At 40.1% G+C, this 17,305-nt stretch overlaps 1 protein-coding gene across 1 annotated transcript in view; it reads right to left on the bottom strand.

Moving 5' to 3' along the window:
- The window catches only part of EZH2 (enhancer of zeste 2 polycomb repressive complex 2 subunit), a 34,732-nt gene extending 17,942 nt beyond the window's left edge, over positions 1–16,790 (bottom strand). Inside the window, 9 exon segments of the mRNA XM_040550378.1 lie at positions 4,340–4,503; positions 5,054–5,156; positions 5,707–5,850; positions 8,433–8,553; positions 13,152–13,268; positions 16,033–16,115; positions 16,118–16,160; positions 16,669–16,714; positions 16,716–16,790. Coding sequence (XP_040406312.1) covers positions 4,340–4,503; positions 5,054–5,156; positions 5,707–5,850; positions 8,433–8,553; positions 13,152–13,268; positions 16,033–16,115; positions 16,118–16,160; positions 16,669–16,714; positions 16,716–16,783 — 889 coding nt within the window. The 5' untranslated portion in view covers positions 16,784–16,790.
- Positions 16,791–17,305: the final 515 nt, after the last annotated feature.

Here is a 17,305-nt window from a genome sequence, read left to right as displayed (position 1 = left end):
CAGTCTGTACTCATGTCTGGGATTGCCCTGACCCAGGTGCAGCACCTTGCACTTAGACTTGTTGAACCTCATTAGGCTCACATGGGCCTGCTTTTCTAGCTTGTCCAGGTCCCTTTGGATGGCATCCCTTCCTTCTGTTGTATCAACTATACCTTGGTGTCACCTGCTGACTTGCTGAGAGTGCATTCAATCCCACTGTCTACGTCATTGATAAAGATATTAAATAGTACCAGTCCCAAGACAAGACTCCTGAAGGACACCACTCGTCACCAGCCTCCACTTGGACATAGAGCTATTGACCACTGCTCTCTGGGTGTGATCTTCAAGCCAATTCCTTATCCACTGAAAGGTCCACCCCTCAAATCCCTGTCTCTCCAATCTGGAGATCAGGATGTCATGTGTGACCATGTCATAGGCCTTACAGAAGTCCAGGTAGATGATATTGGTTGGTCTTCCCTTGTCAACTGATGCAGTCACTCCATCACAGAAGGCCACCAGATTGGTCAGGCACAATTTGCCACTGATGAAACCATGCTGGCTGTCTCTGATCACCTCCTTGTCTTGCATGTGCCTTGACATTGCTTCCAGGAGGATATGTTCCATGCTCTTGCCAGGCACAGAGGTGAGGCTCACCAGCCTGTAGCTCCCCAGGTCCTCCTTTTGACCCTTTTTAAAAATGAGGTATTTTCATTTTTCCAGTCACGGGGGACTTCACCTAACTGCCAGGACTTCTCAAATATGATGGAGAGAAGATTAGGCTACTACATCAGCCATTTCCGTCATGACCCTGGGATGCACATCATCAGGTCCCATAGACTTATCTGTTCAGTTTCATCAGGTGGTCTCAAACCTGCTCTTCACTTACAGTGGGAGGGACTTTGCTCACCCAGCCATCACCAGGGACTCAAGAGATGTTGGAAGCCTGACTGGCAGTGAATTCTGAGGCAAAGAAGTTGAGTACCTCAGCCTTCTCCATGTCTCTTATTACCGGTTCTCCCTTCTCGTTTACTAGAGGGAAGGAATAAACTCTCCTTGGCCTTTCTTTCCTGACCAATGTGCCTATAGAATCCTTTCTTGCTTGTCTTTGCATCCCTTGCCAAGATTAGTTCTACCTGTACCTTGGCTTTCTTAATCCTATCCCTGCATATCCGGACTGCATCCCTGTACATCCAGACCACATGTCCCTGCTTCCACTGCCTGTGCATTTCCTTTTCACACCTCTGTTTGACCAGCAGGTCCTTGCTGAGCCACGCCCATTTCCTGCTTTCCCTTCTTCCTTTCTTATACATGGGGATGGAAAGGGATGGAAAGCTCTTGCACTCTAAGAAAAGCATCCTTAGAGGGTTCCAGGGGGATCTTGCCCACTAGGTGTTTAAACAACTGCAAGTTCACTCTTCAGAAGTTCAGGGTTTTGCCAAACCCATATTCCTTGAGAACACAAACTCAACCAGGGCGTGTTCACTGCAGCCCAGACTGCCTCCGATCTTGACCTCTCTAATGAGTTCATCTACAATGGTGAGCACCCGGTCCAGTAACACTTCTCCTCTGGTTGGTTTATCTAGTACCTGGACCAGGAAATTATCCACAACACTCTGAAGTATGTCCATGTCTTTCTTGTACTAGGAGCCCGGAACTAGACACATTGCTCCAGGTATGGTCTCACCAAGGGTGAGCAGAGGAGAAGGATCACCTTCCTTGACCTGCTGGCAACACTTTGTTTAATGCAGCCCAGGAGACCATTGGCTTTCTTTATAGCAAACGCACATTGCTGGCTCATTTTCAACTTGGTGTCCACCAGGACCCCCAGAGACTTTTCTATAAAGCTGCTTTCCAGCTGGGTGACCCCCAGCAAATACTGATGCATGGGTTTGTTCCTCACCAGGTGCAGGACATCGCATTTCTTGTTGAAGCACACCTGATAGTCCACCTCTCCTGCAAAGCCTGTAAGGTCCCTCTGGATGGATGCGTGGGTCAACCAATCCCCCCAGTTTTGTGTTGTCCATGAATTTACTGAGTGCACTCTACCCCACTGTCCAGATCATTAACAAAGATGTTAACTAGGACTAGACCCAGTATTGACCCCTGGGGTACTCTGCTCTTTACTGGCCTCCAACTAGACTTTGCACCACTGACCACTACCCTGTGGGTCCCACCATTCAGCCATCTTTCAATCCACCTCACTGTGTGCTCATCCAGCCCATACTTCAACAGCTTCTCTTTGAAGATCTTATGGGGGACAGTATCAGAGGCCTTACTGAAGTCCAGAAAGACAATATCCACTGCTCTCCCATCATCTACAAGGCCTGTCATTTTATCATAGAAGCTTATCAGGTTGATCAAGTACGATGACTTCTTAGTAAATCCATGCTGACAACTCCCAAGATGTCTTGTTGTTCACATGCCTGGAAATACTTGCCAGGATTAGCTGTTTCATCATCTTTCCAGGGATCGAGGTGAGTCTGACCTGGGTCAGCTCCCTGGGTCCTCCTTCTAGCAGTTCTTGAAAATAGGAGTGACACTTGCTTTTCTCCAGTCTCTGGGCACTTCTCTGAGTTGCCACAGCTGATCAAAGACTGAGAGTGGCCTTACAATATTTGCCAGCTCACTCAGCATTCACAGGTGTATCTCAGAAGGGCCCACAGACTTACATATGTATGTTTGTTCAGTTCTATTTCTAACATTCTTCAAAAATGACTATGAAAGGTATATCTATATAAAAGCAGATCTACATGAACTATGTTAATAATCGAGTATATGCATATTCTTAAAGGAGCCCATAACTTCAGTGAAAAACTCTTCCGAGTTTATAAAAGATACTGAGAAAAATGGCCAAAAAAACACTGCTGCAGAAATACCTAAAATCTTCTAGGGCACTACTGTAAAAAGTTTGTTCTCAAAGCGTCTGAACAGTGCTTTCTTGTTGACTTAAAAACCAAAATGCTTTTGGAAAAAGAAAACTATACTGACATTCAAACTCCCTGAGACTACTGACAATGTCAAATCTCCTTAAAAGAAATTCCTGACTAATATATTTGCCAAGAGGTAGCATACAGCTTCACTTCCCTGTCCTACAGACTACAGCTGCACGCAGAACACTTCTTGAAATGAGTCATTGAGGCAACTAAGGCACTTTTAAACAGTACCTATAGCTTCACAGGACACACAATGTTGAAGCTGGCTGGACAAGACAGCAGCTATATCTACAAAAACTTATTTTCTTAAACACTGAGAGGTAAGAGCTTCTCTGCATGTATTTTCAAGCTAGACCTTCCAAAAGAATACAGGAAGAAAGTGAAACTAACTGACCTAACTCCAAAAGCCACAAATGTTGATGAAACTAGAAGTTTCCCCACCCCTCCCCATGTAAGGACAACGCCATTTCCTCCTCAAACTAAGAGGCAACTAAGGGATACTAAAAAGCACCAGCACTGTGTAAAGCCTTCTGGATGAAGTACAAATACAGGCAGAATGCACGCATGCTGCATGAGGAGCTGCTGACAAAGCATGAAGATTTCCAGATGAATATGCATTTATACTTACAGTCTAACATACGTATGAGCAGTTAAGTCAAAAGAGAAAAAGTATTTGAAATAAAGGGCATCGTAGTATTTAACTAAGGTCCAAACCAATTCATATTTGACCATTAGGTTCCCCTTTACCTTTGACTCCATTCTCAGAGAAATAATTGTCTCAATTAGCAGTTCCGAATTTCTCTTACTCTTCATATTTTGCAAATGGAAACTAATGTCATTGCTAACACTTTTTGAATTCCCCAAAAGTGTGGGTCAACACAAAAGGAATTCAGTGAAAAGGATATCACAGTTACTAAAATTCAACTGTCTGAAACTATTCTTTTTCAAATCATCAGGCAGGTGAAAGTGACCTGAGAGAATGAAAGATAAAACTGTTTGTGGATAGATATTCATTCTCCCTCCTAGAAGACAAAGCAAGTCTGTTGAATAACCAAATATTTTTATACAGAATCATATTCCATTCTCAGTTTCTCTGCACAAACCGCAAAGGTGTAACACAGAAATAGTGGGAAAAAGGGTAGTTCTCTTGAAGACCAGATAAATAGAAATAACATCACAGGCTGGTCTAAGCCTGCAATTCTACAAGCATTCCTAAATGCAAAAAGCATAAACCCCAAGCAGGTGCATTCAATTTTCTGAGGTGTAGTTTTCCCTACAAAATAGTGTCAACATGGACAAATTACTTTTGTAAACTTTAGTGATAGTAATGCTTTCATTTCTCTTTACTTCCTTCTGTATTGCATCTTATGTTAAGTTTTCTGACTTGCAAAAAGCAAGAGATACAAGCACAATACAATTGTACTTACGATGCAAGAAGCAATCATATTTAAAACAGCGCCTACAGAAGAGTGTGTGAAAAGAGTGTAGGCTTTGCTCCCTCTGAACAGATTTAGCGTTTGGTCCATCAATGTTTGGTGTGCATTCAGGAGGAAGAGCTCCTGGAAGCTGCTGCTCAGTGAGTTCTTTGTATCTTAGGAGAAAGAAATACAAGTTGTTTATTCAGTACAATGAAAAACAAATTTTTACAAGTACCACTCTGTTTTCAGTGACTTTTTTTTTTTTTTTTTTTTTTTTTACAAAAAATGGTAGGTAATGTGTCAGCTAGAAAGGTTCATCAGCAAGTAATATGACACGTTAGTTCTATACTCATTAACACAAGTATAAAATTGCTAGGAACACATGCATTTACTTTGAAACTCACCTCTTCATATATATTACTAACACGAAAAAGGTGGCTTTTTTTAAACAGCTTTTATTTTGCCACTTCAAGAAAATGGCATTAAGCACACACAAGCAACCACTTTTCAGTAGTTTGAAAAGAAAGCTAATAAACCTCTATTTTTTGGCTTAATTGGAGAGAACAGTCAATTACCTTCAAATATCACTTGCACTAGTTACACAACAGTCACAGAACCTCGAAGCTAGGGGGACCACTCCTTATCAACAAATACTTAATGAAGTCAAGGAATCTTTGTTTCATAATTCAACACAGCAATATATACTAAGAAATACTTTCTTACTTCTCTTTCAGTTCTTCTGCTGTACCCTTGTCTGGAAACATTGAAGAAATGGCTTCAAATATCTTGTCAGAAGGAAACCTCCGAGGTGGATGACTTTCTTTCTCTGTCAAAGAAGCAAAATTTTGGAAAACAAACAAAAATTATATTTCTGCTCCTTTGCTACTTCAAGGAGGTGTTCAAAGAGGGACTTCGCCAAAATCCTAATAAAAAAGAAACAAAGGTTTTTATTTCTAAATTACTGAGAATTTAAATTAAACTCCTTAAAGTGATCTTTCCTGCTGACAGAACTGTACTAATAAAATTTGGAGAAAACATTATTTCACCAGCAGATGGAGATGGCAATTCAGAACTGTCTACTTAAGAATAATATTATTTCATTTTCTGAGGCTTACCAAAGCATTTATTAGACAGATTCCCAACTGATTTTTGAGCATTTGATTGTCTCAATTTGGAGAGAAACAAAAGCTGACAAAAGCATTTTTTGTAGTATTCTCTGTAAATTTCTTGAGCTATATGGCAAAGAAAATGATGAAGAAAATGATGTTACTTTAGATCTGAAAACTATTAAGTTGAAGGGTTTGAACAAATTTACCAAGTGATTAAAAAAAAAGCTTTTTTTGGTCTTAAATTTTAAGGTCTGCAGACAGACATACCCATCCTGTTACCTTCCCGATCTTTTTGCTTGTCATCTCTTTCATCAGGATTGTCATCTCCATCATCATCATCTTCATCATCACTATATTGACCAAGTGCATTGACCAGCTCAACAAATATTTCATCATTGATAAATCCACATTCTGAAATTCAGCAAAATTGGGAGTGAACAGAAAAGCACATGGTATATATGAAATATTTTTAATCCTCCCTACACTTGAATTATGGCAAAAGCTGTAAATTATGAAAAACAAATTTGTATTTTTCCTTCTTCGTTTCAATGTATGAACTCAGAAGAATTAAAAATACTTGGTATTCATTTTTTAACCTGAGAACCAGGATGGGGAGAAAAATTTTTGAAAATTCTTTTTCAACTCCCCATTCTTCATACCAGTAAACAAGAATAAATCTCTCTTCCTTGATAGATTTTTTTTTTAAAGAGTAGAGTTACTAGCTAGATTAAGAGATTTTATACCAGAATCCCAATTCCAACATTGTTGGGTTAAGCCAGCCTTATGCATGCAAAGACAGCCAATGCATGCAAACAGACTACGAAACTATCCTTAGACAGATACGGAATCCCCAGAAAGACTTTTGGCTGGTAGTTTTAGCATCTATTTCCACTACTGTAGATGTCACTGGCAAAGAAATATAAACACAATTCACAAGAAAACTCAAGGAGACAATGCCATGCATCTGCTTGTTTAGCTCAGATTCTGCTGTGAAACTCACAGGGCAGCACAGATGCACAAAAAGGCATTTTTTGCAGAGAGGAAAACTGTACATTAACATACTGCTGTTACTTCTCAAAAATAACTGAACCATGTGGCAACTGTAGTGCTTTCACCCTGCTTCTGAACTTGAACAGGGGTGGATGTCACACTGTAACTTGAAGGAAGCTCATAGATTTATTAATATGCATATAATGGAAAGAGGCAGGTATTTGGATGTTTTAAACAGACTCTCAACATACCCACATAGATTAGTGAGAATTTCTCTCCCAAAAGTGCAACTACAAAACTATTTTATAATTATGGCTCATTATATATACACGAGAAAATATATATATATATATATATATAAAAAAGGAAATGCCTCTGGATTACAGATTTCCACAGCATTTAAATTTCATTATAGCCACACAAACAGTTACTGGAAAAATAAAAAGCATTCTTTTGACTTTTGATATACAGGTACGAAGGACCTGAATTATTGCCATCATGAACGTGGGACTCAAGGCAGTGAAAGGAGATTAATTTTAAAGCTGGACTCAATAATAAATTAAATCAGTAATATAATACATTTATTAGTAATGTCAACATTTTGATCTAATCAGTTCTCTGACAAGAGTGTCAACAATCAGTAAATTTGTAAAATTATCCAAAGGCAAAAACCAGTGATGTTCTTCAAGAAATATAAAGGCACCATCTATCCTGAAGACATTAGCAAGACTGATGTAGGACTGAGTAACGTTTACTATTGAATCACATGCTTAACTTTCATGAGTGACACAAAATGTACTCAGAAATGTAGTTTTCCTCCTTAGTCACTCCTGCAGTAACAGGAATGTAAGAAGTAGCACTGCAAGAAATGATTCTGCTTGGGACAGAGTGGGCGGGGAGCAGAACAGGACAAATGTTTTTGTGAAGGGGAAGCAGAATAGTCAGAGAAGCTTTTACAACTATAAAATTAGGCTTGTATAAGCCATTCTGAGTGGATACCCAGAGCAAACAGATCTACTGATTCAAGAAAAAACTACACATGTGAATACATATACATACTGTAGATAGGTACATATACACTGACTGGAAGAAGGGAAATAACTCCCATTTTTAAAAAGGGAAAAAAAAGACCACCCAAGGAACTACAGGCCAGTCAGTCTCATCTCTGCCTGGAATGATCACGAAGCAGATCCTCCTGGAAACTATGCTAAGGCACATGGAAAATGAGGTGATTGGTGACAGCCAACTTGGCTTTACTAAGGGCAAATCGGTGACCTTCTACAACAGGGTTAAAGCATTGATGGATACAGGAAGAGCAACTGATGTTTACCCGGAGTTGCGCAAAGCATTTGACACTGTCCTCCCCCCACCCCTGGAAGTGTTTAAGGCCAGGCTGGATGGGGCTTTAAGAAACCTGGTCTAGTGGAAGATGTCCCTGCCCATAGCAGGGGGGTTGGAGTTAGATGGATTACTACAGTCCCTTCCAACCCAAGCCATTCTATGACTCTCTGATACAATTAATTTGTGATAACCAATGAAAAGTTATTTACACCTTGAAGGTAAGGGAAGAAAATCAAAACCCACAAAAGGTTGTTCTACTGAACGTAATTTGTAAGTGTTATTATAATCAGAGTTTTGCATGCCTCTCCTGCCACTTTCTGCTAAGCAGGACACACATCTGGATGTTATACTATTATATTCAAAAGCCCTGAACATCGAACACCAAAAACTTCTCCATGTTTCGCTTAGACATTATGATGAATCACTGTATGGTCTTGGAAAAAAAAAATGCATTTAATTTCTCCATACTTGAATACTTTGTAGCCTTATGAAAATGAAAGTCACTATATTTATGTAAGGATTTCTATTATATCCAACATTTACACAGCACAGGCATTCTAGAGATACTATTGTAACAATCAAGTATCAGGCCTTAACAAATAAAACTGACAAAAATTATTTATAGAAAGAAGTGATTAGTATACCTGAGTGTTTGGGCTCACCTCTGTCTCCATGTACTTTCCCATCATAATTCTTGATAAGCTCTTCAATAAAGGTACCATCCTGGTCAAGCACTTCATCTCCCATATACGGAATGTTATGTAAAACAGTTTCATCCTCTACCTAGTAAAATCATTTGATCATAATCGTTGTTAAATTGCATGTTCAGTTGGCCATATCAGCACTACTGCTTTCATAATCTACAACTGTTTACATAACAGTTAAATTGGCTTCACCACTTAGCATATTCACAGTTAACTAAAAACAAAACCCTCATCTTTATTTAACAACTTTTTGCACTAGTTGTGAAAGGCTCAAGATGCTGACACCAACTCCTAACATTAAGGTCAGCAGTGTGTTGCAACAAAACTTCTACTATAGAAGCACAATAAGCTACCTAGCTTTGGGAAGCTTGCACTGATAAATTCATTCTCTCTTCCTTGCTTCTCTCAGCAATGTGAGATAGAAATCACCCTTTCATTCCTTTGCTAGAGATAAGAAAACACGATACAGAAAGACTCTAAATTCAAGTTGTCTAAACAGATAGCATAGAAATATGCCTCACACTATTTAATCCAAATGCCATTCTCAGATTTGTTTTGTCTATATCCAGACTTACCACATTAATAACCCGAAGTTTTATCAGTAGAATTTACAGACCTTGATACTCAGCTGTGTTTTCCAGCATTTCAAAAGAGCCTTCTATTGTTAGGAAAATAGACAATGCAATCCTGCCGATCATCATTCTGCAGCAGTGCAAATACCCAAATACTGACAAATTGAAAGCAAGTAGAAAAAAGTGTGGAAGAACTCTGTATTTACACTGATAAAACTAGTTATTTAAATTGCTTTGTTGTGATTATCATCATAACCATTTTAGCAGAAGCCTTTGTATACAAAATGCTGTGACAAAGATTTGTAATAAGCTAAGCTTTTCAAGTAAGTCAAACACCTTTATCAGAAATCTAACATTAGAGCTTGCATATACAGTAAAGCTAATTAGAAAAAAGGCTGAACTCCAGTTGCTATGAAATCACCATTACATGGGGAAACTATTTCAGAACTGAGATCTCTTTAGTACATAAGAATTATTATTCTGCTACAGGTATGTTGGTCACTTGTCTTACGTAAGGACAGTCACATCCCTCAGAAAATATTTCTCATTATATTAAATATAGTGCACCTAAGAAAAGACTACAGGTGATAGTAGCAAATGACTCTTCTGAGAGAGAGGTACAGAGGCATCCATCTGCTGACCTGATCCACTCGAGAGAAGTCTGCTGCTTACCAGGGGCTCGTATCAGGAATATCACCAAGAGGCTGCCAAGCCTTGGAGACTAACTACCATTATCCACTGCTGCTGTTTCATGCGGCCATCAGTGATGCAGCCAGGAGCAGTCTGAGGAGCATCAAGAGGGATTACAGAGCCCTGAGAGCAGCAGTGAAGGACTCAGGAGTACAGGCAGTTTTTTCATCAGTCCTCCCAGTCAGAGGGAAGTGGTTTGAAAGGGCCAGTTGAATGTGTCAGATCAACAGATAGTTACAGGACTGATGCTACAGCCAGAGGAGCATAGGACTGACTTTGAGAAAGCTGGTGAAGAGGGCTTTAAACTAAAGTTGCCAGGGGAGGGGAACCTCAGCCCATCCCGCTCCTCCCAGTCTGATGTTTGTGTTAGCAACAGATGCCCAGAGCCTGAAGAAGGGTCACGGTTCAGCAGGAGAGCACCTGAAGAGCAGCAAAAGAAATTCCAGCCACTGCAGCCAGTAAGTCAGCTTCATCAGGGGCCCAACTCAAATGCCTCTACACTAATACATAGCGCAGGGAACAAATGAGGAGTTAGAGATGCACACAGGCCTGCACAGCCATGACCTCATTGGCAATACAAGGATGTGGCAGGATGGCTCTGAAGGATACAGGCTCTTTAGGAAGGACAGACATGGGAAACAAGGAGGGGGCACCACACTACATCAGTGAGCAGCTGGAGTGCAAGAAGCTCTGCCTGGGGACAGATAGGGAGCTGACAGAGCTTGTGGGGCAGAATTACAGGAGGGCAGGGACAAAATAGTAGGGGTCTGATGCAGGCCACCTGATCAGGAAGACCAAGCATATGAGGCCCTCTATAGACAAGATAGAAGCAGCCTCACATTTGCAAGCCCTGGTCCTCATGGGGTACTTCAACCACCCCAATATCTGTTGGAGGGACAGCACAGCAGGGCACAGGCAATCCAGGAGGTTCCTGAAATGCATGAATGACAAATTCCTTCTCCAAGTGACAGAGGAAGCAAGGAGGAGAGGCGCTGTGCCAGACCTCATTCTCACCAACAAGGAGAGGCTGGTGGGAAATATGAAGACCAAGGACAGCCGTAGCTACTGTGACCATGAAATGGTGCAGGTTTGCATTCAGAGGACTGTGAGGAAGGAGCACAGCAAGCTCACTAGCCTGGAACTTTTGAGAGCAGACTGACCTCTTCAGGGGTCTGCTTGGTAGAGTGCCATGGGACAAAGCCCTGAAGGGAAGAGGAGCCCAAGAAAGCTGGTTAATATTCAGGGATCACCTCTGCAAAGCTCAGGAGTGATGCATCCCAACAAAGAGGAAGTCAGACAAAAACACCAGGAGGCCTACATAGATGAACATGGAGCTCCTGGCCAAACTTAAGTAGAAAATGGGTCCTACAGAGGATGAAAGCAAGGACAGGAAGCCTGGGAGGGATACAGAGACATTATCTAAGCAGCCACAGATCATGTTAGGAAAGCCAAAGCCCTTTTAAAATTAAATTTGGCCAGGGACATCAAGGGTAACAAGAAAGACTCCTATAGGTATGTCAGTGATAAAAGGAAGACTAGGGAAATTGAGGGCCCTCTCCAGAAGGAAACATAAGACCTGGTTACCTGAAATATGGAGAAGGCTCAGGCTCTCAATGACTTTGCCTCAGACTTCACCTGCAAGAGCTCTAACCACACAGCCCAAGTCCCAGAAGGCAAAGGCAGGGACAGGGAGAATTGTGAACTGCCCGCTGTAAGAGAATATCACTTTCAAGACCATCTAAGGAATGTAAAGGTGCAAAAGTCCATGGGACATGAGAGGCATCCAAAGGCCCTGAAGGAACCAGCAGATGTTGCTGCTAAGCCACCATCCATCCTTTTTGAGGAGTCATTGTAGTGCAGTGAAGTTCCCAGTGACTGAGGAGGGGAAACATAACCCCTTTTAAAAAAAGGAAGACAAGGAAGACCTGGGGAGCTACAGGACAGGCAGTCTCACCTCTGTGCCTGGAAAGATCATGGAGCAGATCCTCCAGGAAACTATGCCAAGGAACACAAAAAATGAAGTGGTTGGTGACAACCAGCATGGCTTCACAAAGGGCAGACCATGCCTGACAAATCTGGTGGTCTTCTACAATAGGGTTACAGCATTGATGGACAGGGAAAGAGCAACTGACATCTACCTGGACTTGTGCAAAGCATTTGACAGTCTCCCACCATATCCTTGTCTCTAAATTGGAGAGACATGGATTTTATGGACGGACAACTCAATGAGTAAGGAATTGGCTGGATGGTCGCACTTCGAGAGTCAACAGTTCCATGTCCAAGTGGAGACCAGTGCTTAGTGGTGTTCCTCAGGGGTCAGTATTGGGACCACCACTGTTTAACATCTTTGCTGGCAACATGGACAGTGGAAACAAGTGCACCCTCAGCAAGTCTGCCAGTGACACCTAGCTGTGTGGTGCTGTTGTCACACTGGAGGGAAGGGATGCCAACCAGAGGGACATGGACAGGCTCAAGAGGTGGGCCTGTGCAAACCTCATGACATTCAACAAGACCAAGTGCAGGGTCCTGCACCTGGGCTGGGGCAATCCCAAGCACAAATAGAGGCTGGGTGGAGAATGGATTGAGGACAGCCCTGGGAGAAGGGCTTGGGGTGGTGGTTGACAAAAAGCTCAACATGAGTCAGCAATGTGCACTTCCAGCCCAGAAAGCCAACTGTACCCTGGGCTGCATCAAAAGATGCATGACCAGAAGGTCAAGGGAGGTGATTCTCCCTCTCTACTGCTCCTGTGAGACCCCACCTGGAATACTATGTTCAGCCCTGGGGCCCCCAGCACAAGAAGGACATGGACATTTCAGAACGAGTGCAGATGAGGGCTACGAGGATGATCAGGGGGCTGGAGTACCTCTTCTTTCACCTACAAAGAAAGGCTGAGAGTTGAGGTTGTTCTGCCTGGAGAAGAGAAGGCTCCCTTCCAGTACCTAAAGGGGGCCCATAAGAAAGTTGCACAGGCGCTCTGTCAAAGAGTAGTGATTGAACAAGGGGTAATGGTTTTAAACTAAGAAAGGAGAGATTTACATTAGACATTAGGAAGAAAATCTTTACCCAGAGGGTGGTGAGACACTGGAACAGGTTGCTCAGAAGCTGTGGATGCCCCAGCCCTGCAAGCGTTCAAGGCCAGGTTGAATGGGTGCCCAAAACAAATCTGATCTAGTGAAAAGTGCAGTGGGGTTGGAATTTGATGATCTTTAAGGGCCCTTCCAACCCAAACCATTCTATGATGAAATTAAATACTGTAAGGCTTTATTTACAGCAAGGTTGTAGAGATACTGAGGGCCATTAAGAACACAGGTTTACTCTGCAATTGGTAATACCTTTTATTAGTGTTTTAGAAATAAAACTAACCCCCTCTCTTTTCACCATACATTTCTCCTAGCACCACCTTTTTAAACTTACCATAAAATTTTGTTGAAGGGGTGACCAAGAATACATTATAGGCACAGAAGCAACAGCATTGAGAGTCTTTAGTGGGATGACTTGTTTTGGAAAATCTATGTCACTGGTAACAGAGCACTGAAATAAAAGGTTGAAGTTACACTTACATAGCAATTTCAGGGAAAAAAATCACAGAAAAATCACTACAACAAACAAAATGGTGTTTGTCAAAATTTGACAGACCTGCCTTTGAGAAATGCTTCAGATTTGTATGGCATAAGAACAGGTTTAGCAAGAAAAATATGCAGGAATTATTTATGTTTTAATACCTTTATCAATAGAACATGTGTTTTTTTTCCTCCACATAATACTAAGTGGCTGTGTTAGATACTTAGTATTTTATTCAGACTATTCAGCCTGTCATATAAACCATTTTTTGTACCTCAGAAGAGATTTAGTACCTGCTGCTGCTACACTGGTCTTAGAGTATTTACTGAAGCCAGAGGGGCAGATGAAAATTCCCTTGGCTTTAGACAATACACTGTAGAAATCATGTATGATACATGTTAAAAAATAAAATTTTACTTTAATGACAGCAAGACATCTTATGGAAATTGATACTTATGTCTTGTTAACTCCTGCCCTGCTTACCCATTACTGTCTGCATATCTTTATACTATACCCAAATCTTTAATTATGCTCACTGTTTACAAAGAGCAGAGGAAAAATTAACATTTTAATATGCAACTCTGGACATGTCAATGAGTTGTTTTTTTTTTTTTTGGAAATTCTAATGTGTATGCAGCCTCCAAAGGATAAACATGCCACAGAAATACAAACATTCTAGGTTATTCTTGCATTGATTCAACAGATAACAGATACAGATCAGCTCTTCTCAACTAGTTGAACAGCAGCATGAAAAACTCCTAAAAAATGTTACAGACAAAAGCAGATAGGAAAATACAACGCTAGGGAAAGTACAACAAGGAAGCTTTGGAGTTAAGTAAAACAAAATGTAGAACAGCTATCATAGCTACCTGAAAGGAAAAAAGGAAGTGGAGACAAAAGATCTTTCTCCTTTCCAGAAGGGAAAGATGAACAGAGCTTCACATTTCTAAAGAAATACACAAAGTAATATAACAAACAGTATACAGAGACAGTACCCCCGTAGAATGATACAAGCCAGGTTTTTTATTTTATTTTAAATACGCAGGCAATGAAGTTAGATTTTTGCTCTGTATATCAATACTCAAGACACTCACTGTGTTATGATAGTGCTTTATTGCCATTTCAGGTTAACATTTAGTTTTCTAGCTAGCAGCCTTCTAGCAAATTTTTCATTTAAAGAAAAATACAAAAGTAAAAAATCATTACTTTTATCTTTGGAACTAGAAATCTCAGACTGTCAAAATGACTCAAGGTGTTTAGTACAAAGTCTCAGTTATGTTCCCCAATTGTTTAGGTATGAAACTCAGCTTGATGTTTATTAGGCTACCACACATTATAGTCTCTCGTTGATGCTAACTGCACTAGGCATTGGAAGAAACCTATGTCATCAGCAACGCCCTACAGACTTCATCAAGAACATCAAGTTTCTCAAATCCTTTCTATCAAGTAACTTAATTTCTAGCCATCACCCTATACAACTCTGAAGAAATTTAGCATATTAAGAAAGAAAAAGACTTAAGTAATCTTTCAACACCTCCCATACTACTTCTTTCTTTCACTTCTCCCACTATAAATTATAGCACTCTTAAGTCAAGTAGTAGAGTTCTTCTAATTCATGGAGACAGACTGGTTTTGAATGCAGTAATTAGTGTGCTCCATCAATTCAGGCAGGAAATCAATTCAGGCAAAGAAGTAAAATAAAAGAATAGTAAATCAAGCTACAAAAAAAGAGAGCAATAGAGGAATGGTGAGACGTGATCTATCAAAAAATGAAACTGGATGTATACCTCTCAGTTATTATGAGAAGTTCTGATCCTACAGTTCCATATAATGTGTAGAGCTGCACATTCAATCATGCTTAAAGGAAAACAGTCAGGCACAAATGCACCTCTGATATAAAGAGAATCAGCTTCCTCTAATTTTTTTGAGAAAAGAAAAGCCTGACAAGTTTCCTTGAATAGGAAGGTGTTTTTTTTTTCTTTTTATAAACCTGTACACAGTTATGTCTTCATTCTCAGCCTAATGAAAAGAGTTAGGTTTTCAGATAATTACACATGAAGCATCCTCAAACTGGCTAAGTTTGAAGGGTCTAAAGAACAACTGACAAACAAGATAAATTAAGCTGGGGTGAATGTTGGAAGTTGGAGTGGACTTCAACCACTGTTTCAGCTACCAACATGACAGCCAATTTGGGTGTTCAAATCAGCATCAGAATCATGGAAGCTTTTTTCACAAATTTAGTATTTAGTCTGAATATGCAACATAAGGGTGTACCAACTCCTTTCAGAACCTGTGTGCTTAAACAACTGTAAGTATAAAGAAGACTTATTCAAATAGTTATGTTCACAGGTTTCATGTGTTTTAACTCAGTAAGAACTAAAGTAACTAGTCATTTGTACCAAAAGGGATCAACTCTGATGGAAGCAACATTAGACTCCCAATATCAGTGAGACAAAATGATTAAAGGATGCTGAAGTACAATCCACGTATTATCAGAAGTTTTGTCTCATGGGACACTCAAAGCTAAGTAGCCTACTATTTAGTGTTTTCCAGACAGAAATCATCTGGTGGAAGTAAATAATAAATAACTCCTTTACTTGTAAGAAAATTGTTTAGTTGCAAAGTCATATCAAGCTGGTAAAAAAAATTAAAAGAACAGCCAAATTTCCTGTAATAAAATTAAAACATGCTAACAACCTTGTAAGGGGAATTACCACAACACATGTTAACCAACCTCCCTGGTCCCGCGCAATGAGCTCACAGAAGTCATGATGTGTACAGGCTGTATCCTACGCTGTTTCCATTCTTGATTTAAATTTCAGTTCTTTCCAGTATCTTCTGACGATTAGAATTAAACATACTCTAAAAATTAATCACAATTGTAAACATTATAAATAAATCAAAGACTATGAACTCATTTGCTAACATCTTAAGGTATCATAACATATCTAACACCAAAAAATTTAAGAAATGGCTCAACACTGAACTGTCCCAGTTTGAGTGTCAGTCAGGCTCTATAATAGATTGTTATCCTTTTCTTTGACTAAAACCAAGTTCTCACATTTAGAGCCTTACAGGTTTAACATGGAATTAAGTTCTAAAGAAATTAGAGTAAGTGGCTAAAGGAACTGCCATACTTGCTCTCCAGTCTCTTCTGATACTTAGCACACTGAATTCAATCACGTACAAATGTATCACACCTACTTTTAATATCAGAGTTAAGACAAGATTCAGTATGTTAACAAAATATTTCATTAAACTTATTGCAGTTGTTAACTGTGGGACAACTTTCATAGTCAATCCAACTCATACTTCAGACGAAAATCGATTTGATATCAGTTTTAAACAATGGAACCAAAAGATAACATACCTTTACTTCATCTGCACGTCGGAACCTCTTGAGCTGCCTCAGCCTCATATTCTGATTTCACACGCTTTCGCCAACAAATTGGTCCCTTCTCAGATTTTTTTCCGGTTTGACCCATGATTATCCTGCAAGAAACAATGTCTATTAATACTACCAAACCCTTCCCCTCTGCTTACAAAGGAAGTTGGAGTGATGGGAAATGCAGGATAGAGATATTCCTTAATACCTATCATACCTAATTCCTTTCAATCATACACTTGGAACACCATTCCAGTCTAAGTAACAACAACCACCACCATCCATACTTCAGTGATAGACACTGAAAAAGTAATTTTAATTAAGAATCAGTGATAGACACTGAAGAAAAGTAATTTTAGTTACAAATCATGGGGACCATTCACATTTGGTTTAAGCACTCCTAATAGCTACATAAAAAAAGTATCTGATGTATTTAAAGGAATAAAGCAGAACAAATTAAAAACCCCACTACAAATAGAGGTTAGAATCCATACAAGCAGTCTTGTAAATTAGATTCTTAGATTCTGGGCAGCAATGTTCAAGACAGACAAATCTTCCCTCCTCGCAGGAATGGTCGTTAAGATAGTAAATCCTGCAATAGGCTTCTAGAGTAGATTTCGAG

Source organism: Cygnus olor, chromosome 2, assembly GCF_009769625.2.
Source record: "Cygnus olor isolate bCygOlo1 chromosome 2, bCygOlo1.pri.v2, whole genome shotgun sequence".
NCBI classification, from domain to species: Eukaryota; Metazoa; Chordata; class Aves; order Anseriformes; family Anatidae; genus Cygnus; species Cygnus olor.
The sequence above is the reverse complement of the archived record's forward strand: the minus strand, read 5'-3'. Positions and strand labels throughout refer to the sequence as shown.